General features: G+C 34.5%; 1 protein-coding gene and 1 non-coding gene across 24 annotated transcripts in view; one reads left to right on the top strand and one right to left on the bottom strand.

Moving 5' to 3' along the window:
* Window positions 1–13,046, bottom strand: part of PPP4R3B (protein phosphatase 4 regulatory subunit 3B) — an 85,851-nt gene that overhangs the window by 28,204 nt on the left and 44,601 nt on the right. For 14 of the 23 annotated variants that reach the window (XM_035272522.3, XM_035272527.3, XM_054244974.2 and 11 more), the window contains 5 exons: window positions 12,771–12,812; window positions 9,830–9,988; window positions 5,642–5,811; window positions 2,367–2,506; window positions 1,772–1,956 (listed from right to left, as the gene is read on the bottom strand). In XM_035272522.3, the coding sequence (XP_035128413.1) occupies window positions 1,772–1,956; window positions 2,367–2,506; window positions 5,642–5,811; window positions 9,830–9,988; window positions 12,771–12,812 (696 nt within the window). The remainder of the gene's footprint in view (window positions 1–1,771; window positions 1,957–2,366; window positions 2,507–5,641; window positions 5,812–9,829; window positions 9,989–12,770; window positions 12,813–13,046) is intronic. The other 9 variants (XM_035272523.3, XM_035272528.3, XM_078349302.1 and 6 more) reach the window with 1 other exon arrangement.
* LOC118147616 (small nucleolar RNA SNORA12) lies at window positions 3,160–3,307 on the top strand. The gene has a single exon (XR_004734057.1). It is a non-coding gene; the product is annotated as a small nucleolar RNA SNORA12 (small nucleolar RNA).

Here is a 13,046-nt window from a genome sequence, read left to right as displayed (position 1 = left end):
CCTTTCTCCTTCTGCCATGACTGTAAGTTTCCTGAAGCCTTTCAGCCATGTTTCCTGTTAAGCCTATGGAACTATGAGTCAATCAAATCTCTTTTCTTCATAAACTACCCAGTCTTAGGTAGTTCTTTTTAACAGTATAAAGCGAACTTATACAAGGGATAAGTCTTTATTAGCTAGAATCTTAGAAATCTCAGTATTAGAAAGGAACTTAAAGATCCTAACAAAATTAGCCATCCTGTGCTAGAACTCTACATTGCAGTATCTAGCATGTACATCTAAAATCTCATTAGCTATCTGACTTCCTTTTATTGTCTCCCTGTAGCTTCCACCTACTGACTCTACACTTCTTTTACTCACTGTAAAAACCTAGTAATTTCTCTCACAAGTCAACATTCCAAATGTCTGAAGACAATGATCAAGTCTGCAAGTCCGAAATATTCCAAGTTCCTTTTCTGTTTCTTTTATGATACAGGGTTCCAATCCCCTTTAACATCTGGTGACTATTTTTATATATGATTCTTAACAGTGTGTCACTAGATACAGAACTTCAAATATGGCTGTACTGCCTCTTTTGACAGTAGTCAGGGCAGTACCTATAATGAGTAAAGGCAGAAGAATTTGTCTAGCAAAGATACCTATTCCTTAGGACATTTTAATAGGCTTGTTGCTCCCCTACGCTGAGGCAGATAAAACGTATCAAATTAATAAGTTGAAAATGAGTAGGAACGATAGTTTCAAAGAAAATGTAATAAATAAATGAAATTAATTCTCTGAGAATTGCCTTTAGAAAATGTCACATTCAAAATCACAAAGCTACATAATACATCCAGGAAAGGCTTTTATCTTTTAAGGTATAATTTTTTTTTGTTTTTGAGATATGGTCTTTCTCTGTTACTCAGGCTGGAGTGCAGTGGCAGCTTATGGCTCACTGTAGCTTCAACCTCCTTGGCTCAAGTGATCCTCCAGCCTCAGCCTTCCTAGTAGCTGGGACTCCAGTTGAGTGTCATCATGCCCATCTAATTTTTGTGTTTTTTGTAGAGAGAGGGTTTTACCATGTTACCCAGGGTAGTCTGGAACTCCTGGGCTCAAATGATCCGCCTGCTTCAGCCTCCCAAAGTGCTAGGACTAAAGACATAAGCCACCATGCCCAGCAAGATATGAATTTTAATTAAATATTTAAATGATATATGCAGGGCAGTATTCCAAAAAATGGTAATTCCTCATTTTAGTTCTTTTGAAAGGTTAAGTACTAGCAAGATCTTTGTTTTATAAAACAAGTTAAATACACCTGAAAGCCAGGTGGAAATTTTACTTTTTCACTTATCTTGACAGCGTATCTTTATGTAACATTTATAATTTAAAAATTTTAAAGAGCAAAGTTACTTCTTTGAGCTTAGTTTATCAGCTATAAAAGACACAGGCAAAGTACTCTAGAAGATTTCCATGAATCTATATGGTCTCTATTATTCCTGAGAATTTCAGTACAGAAATAAAGACAAGACTGTTTTCAGAAAGAAAAGTCTAAGTAGATAATTCAATTTCTAACTAGCAAACTAATAGCATTATTGAATGGCAAGTTTGAAGAGAAACGTTTTAAACATGAAAACAATTCTCAGACAGATTTGGAAAAGTATATAATTTTAAAAGAACACAATTCAGTATAAAATGGTCTTTCTTGCTTTGTAAATTATAAACAAACCTTCAAAAGCAACAGAAAAATTTTTGCAGTAAATAAGAGGGTATACTGTACAGAAATTCAGAATCTTAATACCTTTCTTAGTCTCCATAAACTTTTCATAATTATCTGGAAAATCATCTTCTGGCTTAGATTTTTCCACTGGTGCCACAACCGCTTTTCCTTCCTCTTCCTCATCTTCATTAAACCACATTTCTTCATCCTCTTCCAAGGCTTTTGCGTCTCTGCGAAATCTGTTACTACGCAATATAGATGGTACACTGTAAGAAATGTATCACAAATATTCAGTAATGATTTAAGTTCACGATCAGATTGAATTGAAGGAAAAATATGTATCATCAGGAGGAAGTGAAGTAATTTTAGCTGAGTATAATTTATATCAAAATCATCTCTGTCATGATAGAAGATGTAGCCAGAGAACACTAACACTCCAAATTATTTTAGAATATTGTATATTAAACTAAATATTCTTCTTAAGTTACAATATGGAGTGGTAACTCATCATTTAAATGATGTGGGGTAGGAGGAACACCTTACCCTCCTATTCAGCTGTACACTCTCCAGTGATGGGAAAGAAAATTCCTCAGTAAATTTCACACGGAAAATATGAACTACAGACAATTTTGGATACAATTTTGTAGGCTATAGAAGCAGTATACTTAAACAATACCTGTTCAGTTTCTGATTTTGTCTGTCTTTTTCTTGCTCATATTTAGTCTTCAATCCTTTGAATGTCTGAACATACTCAATCGATTCAAGTGCTTTATAAAAGTTTTCAACTATATGTGCAGTAAGAGATTTGATATCTTCCTGTATAAGCACAAAATTCACATTTGAAATATAATACAATGCTTATTAAAAAAAACAACTTTAAAATTTTGTTTTGCAGTTCTAAAGCTGATCAAAAAAGGTTTTTCAAAATCACCTTCCAACATGTAATGTCCTGGTTTCTTTATATATGACTACACAGAAAACTTGAAAAAAAAGGAGAAGCAATTTACTGGAGCCCTTTTGCGGGACTATAGAAAACATTCAAAAAGTAAATGGCTTTCTTTTACATCTTCTGTTTATGTTTTGTATTTATATATAGCACTTGACAATTTAAAAAGTATTTTTATATACAATTTCATTTGATCTGCATAACAACTCTATGAGATAGGTTTTATTATCCCCATTTTAGAGAAAAACAAAATAGAGGCTCAAGAGAAGCTGAATGGTTTGATCCAGAGCACACAGCTGGTTAGAGGGAAGATATTAAAATTACGTTTTCAAAATACTCACGGTGATGGATACCCCAAACACCCTGACTTGATCATTACACATTCTAATGCATGAAAAAAAAAAAAGTACATATACCAAAAAAATCTGTAAAATATTATGTATCAATAAAAGAAAAATTATATTTTTCAACAAACAGGTGTTATTTAATGACTTCCTACTTAACTGCTATCAAAATGGGATATGGTTGTGTTGGTTTTCTTTTTGGTACATTTGTTAAGTTTTCAAATGAGCCTAACTCTGCCACATATATTACATAGAAGCTGGCAAAGGCTTGATGACAAAGAGATCTCTCTCAAGCCTTTCCCATATCTGAGGCTGGCTCCCACACATAGAATAAGAAAAAATCAGTAAAGGATACATCTTACCTAAACAATAAATAAGCACAGATTTCTCTGACTATATTATATAGACAGATCTGATAAACTATCTGGAATTCTACTTATCCCTGTAGTCTTCTGATAGTATAATATTTGTGAAATAAACTGATAGTAATAACTTCTAAATTCTAAATCATCACTGCAAATGCATGTATGCCCAGTAGGCTTATTTAAAAAAAAAAAAACTAAAGTTGTGATTCAGGACTTTATAAATAATACCACATATTTAAGAAACACACAGGTCATTTCTTGAAAAGATACATCATAATTTGGTTGCATTACGGATTTTAAGTCTTAAAACTAGTTCTCCTGTACATCTCAATAAAAAATATGCAGCTCAGAAATTAGAAACCTAGGTAATGGCTCTGTGTTATACATGAAAAGAAAACACATTAAGTTTTGGGACACAAGGTACATAAATCAACCACTCAAAAACTTATTTTCAGAAAAACAATTCAATTGTGGTCATATGGATGGGGTTGTAAACCCTACAGTTTGCTTTATCTCTATCTCACCAAAATTTTAAAGGAGAAAAATATAAAGTAAATAAAATATTTAAAAGTTTTTATTTATTCCAACAGTACAATGGGAACTAGTGAGCTAGTTAACCATATTCCTTCTTTTCCAAGGTTAAAGACTTCTATCCTCTTCATTCTTTTAAACATCATATACTTGGCAACCGACCACTTTTAGAAAAGCAATCCAGTCAGCCAAATTATCTTCGTATGAAGACAGCATATCATCAGTAGAAATCTAATTTGTAAAAAATAAAACTAGAGAATGAATTTCTAGCTTTGACTTTCTTTTTTCAAATTCTTTCCAGTCAAGTGCAGTGGCTCACACCTGTAATCCAACACTTTGGGAGGCTGTGGGAGGACTGCTTGACCCTAGGAGTTCAAGACCAGCCTGGGCAACATAGGAAGACCCCTATATCTAAAAACAAATTAAAATTAGCCTGGCATATTAGTGAATACTATAGTTTCAACTACTCAGGAGGTTGATATAGGAGGATCTGCTTGAGCCCAGGAGGTTGAAGCTACAGTGAGCTGTAACTGTGTTATTGCTCTACAGCTTGTGCAACAGCATGAGACCTTGTCTCAAACAAAATAAAACCCAAATTCTTTCCAACCTTGTGGTCATTTCCTCAGTGGAATGATTTCAGTGTATATAAGTACAAGTAAGGTCAATTTGTTGTATTGGTTTTAAAGCTATCTGTTGCACCCCTATTATTCACATAGATTGCCCTCCAGATTGTTTATGACAAATCTTCCGTTGCCTAAAATTGAGCCGGGACATAGCTATAAGTTCTAACTGGTCCTGATTGTGCTACTATTCAAATGGATGTTCTTGAATAGGTCACTTAATCATTCTGGGTGTCTTAATTTCTTCATCTATAAAACAGGATAATTGGAGTAGTCCATCTAACTTCCTGATCTCTTTAACTTAAAATTCCAGTATTGCATCCTACCTTTTATGCATCTTAACATCTACCAAATGAAATTTTTTCTTTGAAATAAGAGTCTTGCTCTGTCACCCAGACTGGAGTGAAGTGACGCAATCTTGACTCACTGTAACCCCACGTCCCGTGTTCAAGCAATTCTTGTGTCTCAGCTTCCCAAGTGGCTGGGATTACAAGTGTGTGCCATCACACCTGGCTAATTTTTGTATTTTTAGTAGAGATGGGGTTCCACCATATTGGCCAGGCTACTCATGAACTCTTGACCTCAAGTGATCAGCCCACCTTGGCCTCCCAAAGTACTGGGATTACAGGCGTGAGCCACTGCTCCCAACCCCAGATGAATTATTTTTCAATATTTCTATTCTTTTTAAATCGCTACCTCTACAATAAAAATATCACCATTTCCTAAAAGATCACATGAATAAGCCATGATTGACTGAAAGGTTCACATACACCATATCCTGAAACATTTGGCCAATAAAAGTGGAACTGAGAAAATCAAGTAAATATTGGCTGAAAGACTATGCTGAATTTCACTTTTATATTTCACAATTTAAAATATTAGTGTTAAAATGTATTAGCGTCAAAAGCAAAAACCACTAAACCATAACCATGTGGCAAATACGAACTAAAAAGGTATTGATTTTCAAAATTTTAGTTTATTAGAAATAGATTCTAAGACACATGGAATATATAATTTCAGGGGCAAAAGGGAATGAACAAATCAGTTTGCTTACATATAATTCTTTTACTTTGACATAAAAAATTATGTCTTTACCTATAATTATCTTACATATAATAACTAACAGTTGTTTTATAATCACTTACCACTCTTATAAATTCAAACAACTCAATAACAGCTGAATTTAACAGATTGTACCGAGTTCCATTATCCAGAAGCGCATTTATAACCGGCTCAAAAAGATTTCCCTTGGTGATGTAACGATTATAAAATTCATCTTTAAGTCCAATTATCCGCCTCATAAAGCGAAGAGCACCTAATTAAAATAATACAGGGAATAAGTTAATGATCTTACTAAAATCCATTATTGTACAGGTGTTTTTCCACCATAAAGCAACGTGTATGTTCTTCTAAAATGAAAAGTAAAACTGTTCATAAAGTAAAAAGTAAATTATTCTAAAAATAAATGTAAAACTGTCCAATAAAACTGGACTTTGAGGAAAATAGAGCTGGAGAGGACCTTTCAAAACTGTAAAACTTTGTAGCCAGAACTAACAACAACAACAACAACAACAAAAAAAAACACAAAAAAAACCAGTAATTGGAACCTAGGAGATAAACTACCCAGGCAGGTAGCTCTATGACAGAGATTTAGAAATATGCAAAATCCACAGACTGCAAATGCTAGCAGTACTTAGAGCAGTGCTGGTGGATGGCTGAGACAACACAGCTCAGAATCAGTGGGGATACTGTCATTAAGATGGGCACAGGAGTGGGCAACCTGCTATGAGCCAAGATTGCCTTGACTCTCTGAGGGAGGGAGCTTTAGAACAAAATGCTTCTTTTGATTTTCTGAAAATACCGCTAAAGAAGCTCCTGATACCATATGCCAATCACATAACAGAAGATCTAAAGCTTTTTACTTCTCTGATGAAGGCTATATCCATTCACACTATTCTACTTCTCTATGTCTTAAAGAAAAACTTGTGAACCAACACCATCTTTATATTATAATGACATCATTCTCTTATGTACCAATTGCTTACAAGCTATTTTACCTAGCTAAAGATGCACTGTGGCAGATCAGACTGTATTTGTTAAAGAAAAACAGAGTAATGAATAAGAGGTACAACTTCAACTTGACTTTTCACATTTTAGAATACTAAGAAGAAATCTCCTTTTTAACTAGTCTTTTCCCTAGCTACATAAAGCTTACTAAATTTAGCAATATTACTGAGAAAGGTCTTATGGAACAGAGAGGACTATAATTTTAATCCTTTATTTTTATATGTGTTGATCCTTTAACTTGCATCTTTTCCCCAGTAGTTTAATTTATTCTACAGATACCAGTAGCCAAATCTTCAAAACACAAGGCTTCTGACTGTATAAGTCATTTCTCATTCCATTAGATGAAACTCATGAAATAAAGAAGTTGTGCCTGTCACAAGAGGTTCTACACATTATCTGAGAATAAAACAGAAATAGGCCACATAAGGTATAAATTTAACACCAAACAAGTGTGGGGAGAAGCATTAGACTTGCAACCTCACCTCTCTTTGTGGCAGGATAAGAAATGGTTTACTTAAGATGAAAAAGACTGAAGCACTGGCAAGTGTGTAAGCAAATAGGCACACGTACACAATGCCGGTAAATGAACTGACATGTATACAAAGCTATAGTTACAAGAGCACTGCTTATAATAATAGAAATCCTGAAACAATATAAACATTTAAATATTAGAAATTCTGGCCGGGTGCGGTGGTTCACGCCTGTAATCCCAGCGCTTTGGGAGGCCAAGGCGGGCGGATCACAAGGTCAGGAGTTCAAGACCAGCTTAACCAACATGGTGAAACCCCATCTCTACTATAAATACAAATATTAGCCAGTCCTGGTGGCAGCTGTAATTCCAGCTACTCGAGAGGCTGAGGCAGGAGGATTACTTGAACCCAGGAAGCAGAAGTCACAGTGAGCCAAGACCATGTCACTGCACTCCAGCCTGGGCAACAGAGCAAGACTCCACCTCAAAAATAAATAAATAAATAAAAATAAAAATAAATTGGAAATTCATTCAATTACATGTTCATACTAGAGGGAGTACTCTGTAGTCATCAAAAAGTACTATTTATAGAGAGCCAAATGGGAAAATCTGTCTTAAGAACATCAATGTTTCCAAAATTAATAAAAAACACAATGTAATTCCAATCAAAATGAGCTGGATATAATCATTTAGTTATTATGAAGGAGAAAATGTCCAATAACAACTAAGAAAAGTATGAAAAAGGAAAGTGAAAGGGGACTCAGTAGGTATTAAACCTTAAAAACAGAAACACTATAATGCCTGGCATAATATAATAAACACTGTTTTTTTGTTATTTTTTTTTTTTTTTGAGACAGAGTCTTGCTCTGTCTTTCAGGCTGGAGTGCAGTGTTGCGATCTCAGCTCACGGCAACCTCTGTCTCCTAGGTTCAAGTGATTCTCCTGCCTCAGCTTCCTGAGTAGCTGCGATTACAGGCATATACCACCACGCCTGGATAATTTTTGTATTTTTAGCAGACAGGGTTTCCTCATGTTGCCCAGGTTGCTCTCGAACACCTGACCTCAGGTGATCCACCCACCTCAGCCTCCCAAAGTGCTGGGATTACAGGCATGAGCCACCGTGCCTGGCCAACAATGGTATTATTTCATTTGGTGAAATTAAATGACAGTCCAGAAATAAAACAAAAGTACATATGTATGTTAACTTACTGTATAACAAAAATGATATTTCAATTCAGAAGGAAAGAGGAAACGTATAGTAGTCTCAATACACATGCTGATTAAGACTGATACCATTGGCTATATATCTAGAAAACACTCATTTCAAATACTCTCATTTCAAAACATATGCAAAAACAATTTCACATGTTACATATATAAATATAAAAAAGAAAGTGAGAATATCTGTATAATCTTAGGACACAGACTTTTCTAAGCAAAACAAAAAATCCAAGAGTCATAAAAGGAAAAGAAAGAAATCTGTGTCGTAACAAGGACATTTTCAAGTTATTTGGAAAACAATACTATAAATAAAGCCAAAGACAAGACAATGAAGATGTACATTTTCTCTCCAAAACATGATAAATTGTTAATATCTCTACTATACAAAGAGCTCTAAGAAAAAGATAACTGGTAATTCACAACAGATAAAAATGCAAATTATACTAATATATGAAAAGACGCTGTCAGGGAAAATGCAAATTAGAAAAAAAATGAAATATCACATTTTCCATTATCAGACTGGTAACATTTTAAAAAAAGGAGTAACACTGAATGCTGGGAGAATGTCAAAATGTTTCAATTTGCGGGGAAGTAATCTAGAAGCTATGTGGCAAATTAAATGGATACATTAAAAAAAGGATAAAACATTTTATCTTTGCAATCTCGTTATTGAGAATCTATTCTTTAGAAAGAAATAAATCAGTACTGAAAAGATTTATGTACCAGACTATTTACCACAGTATAGTTTGGAGTAGCAAAAAAAGCAAAAACAATCCTGTAAGTTATCCACTGGAGAATGGCAGAAGAATCTGTGGGAGAACCATACTATAAAATCTTACTCAGCTATCTCCAGGAATAAACTTAGTCTCCATGATACTGAATAAGCTAGAGTAGTATTAGGGGGCTGATAAATGTGTTGGTATGATCCTGTTTGGTAAAAATAAAAAACAAAAAAAATCCTCTATACATGTGATTATGTTTATTATATAAATTGGTACAAGCATAAAAAAAGAAATAATGCAGACAGTTAATACTAGCTATTTTAAGTCCACAAACATAAAGATTAGGGAGATTAATATTTTCTCAATACATTAAATTAAATGTCTATATTTAAACTATAATCTTTATGGTTAGAATAACACCACAAAGTAATTTTCATCTGGAGAGAGGATGTTTCTCTGTTTGCAGGTGAAATTTTCAAAGTGAAAGAAAGTTTATAGTCTGCTAAAAATCAACATTGAATATCAGGATAATTATAAAGAATGACCACTAAATGACAGTTTTATGAAGTAGATATAAAAAAACAGCAGGCCTGGTTCTGTTAGTAAAATGGTGTCACTGCACATGGTATTGTATCACAACAAAAGACAGGCTCACTGAATTAAATGTGAGCAATATGTGGGTGGGGAAATCACTACAACCTAGTCCTCTTGCCCTTTAAGTAAGAATGAAAACGTAGGACTTAATCATCTAATTAACAGAATATACACTGCTAATAAATAATAAGTAACTTCAAATGGGTAACTTCAGCTTTATCTCTATTAAAAATGTTGCTTTTTAAACATTTTATACTTACACAAGGCCAGAAAAGTGTGCTTTGAATTCATCAAGACCAAAACTCTTCTTAGCAAGTCCTTGTTCATAATATAGTTTTTTATGTGATATGTATGATGTTCCACACAAAATGTGAGTAACTCTAAAATTAAGGCAAGTAGCTGTGCTGTTTGATAATTATCTACAAAAGAAAGTAATCTCATGAAAATAAACACTGAATATATCTAAATAAAGAATAAATAAAGCTTACATCCTATATTTTGCAACAAAATCTAAATTGTAATTCCTTTTTTTTTTTGAGACAAGGTCTCACTCTGTCACCCAGTTTGGAGTGTGGTGGCATAATCATGGCTCATTGCAGCTTCTACCTCCCAGGCTCAAGTGATCTTTCCACCTCAGCTTTCAGAGTAGCTGGAACTATAAATGCATGCCGCCATGCTAACTAATATTTTTTTTCAAATTTTTGTAGAGATAGGGCCTCACTATGTTGTGCAGACTGGTCTCAAACTCCAGGGCTCAAGAGATCCTCCCACTTGGCCTCCCAAAGTACTGGGATTATAAGTATAAGCCACTGTGCCTGGCCTATTTTCTCCATTTTTATATCCATTAAAAAGGCTACAGATTTTTAATTTTTCATTAGCCAGACTCTCCAGAAGCACATTAATAGTTTTACCTACTAGATAACTTTCTAAGATTCATATCTGCATAAAATACAATAACAATCCATGAACATGATAACAACTTGATGGCACTGAGGTATTCTTTATTAATATTAATAAATCTATAAAAGGGCCCATGGTTAAAAAAATACTTAAAACTTTTAGCCTAAAGTGGCTCAATGCAAATTTCCCTCCAAAAATTATTTAAAGACAGTTTAAGAAAAGGGTATGTTTGGCTGTTTGAACATCAAATGAAAAATATTACATCAAGATTCTTAAACATAATATAATTTTATAAACAACTTTTAAAATATCAACTCATGATATCTACAGAGAGGGATCTACTGAATAAACTTGCATTTTTTCTTTCCCTGAGACTTCGCTTTATACATTCAAGAAATAATTTTGAACTGGTTCCTAAACATCAAATTTTAATTTATGTCAAAGGCCTATATGGACAATCACACATCCCTATTATTAGTGCTTTAAACAAGAACATATTTTCTTGTTGTTGTTTGAGACAGGGTGTCGTCACTCTGTCACCTAGGCTGGAGTGCACTGGTGCAATTTCAGCTCACTACATCCTCAACCTCCCAGACTCAAATGATCCTACCACCTCAGCCTCCCTAGTAGCTGGGACCACAGGGGGCGTACCACCATGCCCAGTTTATTTTTTGTAGAGATGATGTCTCACTATGTTGCCCAGGCTGGTTTCTAACTCCTGGGCTCAAGTAATCCTCCTGCCTCGGCCTCCCAAAGTGCTGAGGTTACAGGTGTGAGCCACTACACTTGGCTAGGAAAGGAAATATTAAGCTGTGAGGAAATTATAAAATCACAGTCTTACAGAATTTTTTTAAAAATGACATCATCTAGTACAACTATTTTATTTACTTGAGATTATATACATAAATATCCTGTGGAACTACGATGCTATCAGGAATAAATTAGCATGACTTCTAATACCAGAATGACCATCACATATAAATACACAAAAGAAAGTTCTCGTATTTCAAGGATTATTTCCACTTTAAATGCAAGTAAAGAGTTTTCCTTCCTCCAGACCAATTTCTATGACAGCCACTACAACAGCCAAAATTTGAACTAGTCCCTCACCATTGAAAGCAATTCCTGGCCAGGCACGGTGGCTCACGCCTATAATCTCAGCACTTCGGGAGGCGGAGGCTGGTGGATCACCTGAGGTCAGGAGTTTGAGACCAGTTTGGCCAAAATGGTGAAACCCTGTCTCTGCTAAAAATATAAAAGTTAGCTGGGTGTAGTGGCAAGCACCTATAATCCCAGCTACTCGGAAGGCAGCAGCAGGAGAATCACTTGAACCTGGGAGGCGGAGGTTGCAGTGAGCTGAGATCGCACCACTGTACTCTAGCCTGGATGACAGAGCAAGACTCCGTCTCAAAAAAAAAAAAAAAAAAAAAAAGCAATTCTTCTTTATTTTTCAACTCTCCAATTTTATTAACAAAAGACTTTTTAACCTTGACATTCACAAATGTCTGGATTTTTTGTTTGTTTGTATTTGAGATGGAGTTTCGCTCTTGTTGCCCAAGCTGGAATGCAATAGCGTGATCTCAGCTCACTGCAACCTCTGCCTCATGGGTTCAAGTGATTCTCCTGCCTCAGCCTCCGGGAGTAGCTGGGATTGCGGGCATGCACCACCACGCCCAGCTAATTTCCTGACCTCAGGGGATCCACCTGCCCAGCCTTAAACAAATGTCTTGTCTTCATCTTTATAACTGGGACAAGAAATTACTTATATCTCTAAACAGTCCAATCTCCAAACAGCCTCCTTACTTGAAACTGGCTCCCCTTTGAGACTTGATGAGGTTGGTAGAAAGGGTATGGGATGGTAGGTGCACACAGCACGTCTTTATTAGTATCAAGCTCATACTTGGTATGCCTATTCTAAGTAGAAACAACTGCTTTTAGTCTCAGATTCATGAACAATAAGCATAAAATGGTCATGAAAATTAGTTGCAAACTAACTAGTCTTGGTTTACTACATTTCAAAAATAAGAGTTACATCCTCGACTTTCAGACAATGCGTTTTCCTCATAACAATGTCAGAAAACAAGCTATAAATTTTCAGAAAAAAAATTCCAACTCATTTTTCATTTTTAATATTGGAGATAGTGGAATTTTTTCTTTACAATAAAGACAAAAGTAAATTTGTTCTTGCATTTCATTTTTATGCCAAAATATGCTTTTCTTAGCCTTATATAAAGCATTACACTTAGAGTAAAAAAAAGTTTATAATTTGTATGTATTCATAAAGTATGAATTTATACTTACCGGGACAAATTGTGTTGTTTTTGTTTGATCCAACTATATTATCTAATAAAAAAATTAAAAATTAAAATCAAATACTTCAGTAATATTTCACGTTTCCCTAGCACTTTATAATATACAATGTATGTCTTCAATCATAATCTCCTTTACCCTCAAAATAACTGTTAAGACTTGGTTGCTTCAGTAAAATTATAACTATATCTGCAATCTTTTACAAAAGTGGTTGTAGATGTGGAATTAAAAGACAACATAGTATAAATATTCTGATAAAAGGAAGAT

The sequence above is a fragment of the Callithrix jacchus genome, chromosome 14 (assembly GCF_049354715.1).
Source record: "Callithrix jacchus isolate 240 chromosome 14, calJac240_pri, whole genome shotgun sequence".
In the NCBI taxonomy this organism is placed as follows: domain Eukaryota; kingdom Metazoa; phylum Chordata; class Mammalia; order Primates; family Cebidae; genus Callithrix; species Callithrix jacchus.
Note: the sequence above shows the minus strand (reverse complement) of the source record. Positions and strands in the feature narration are given on the sequence as shown.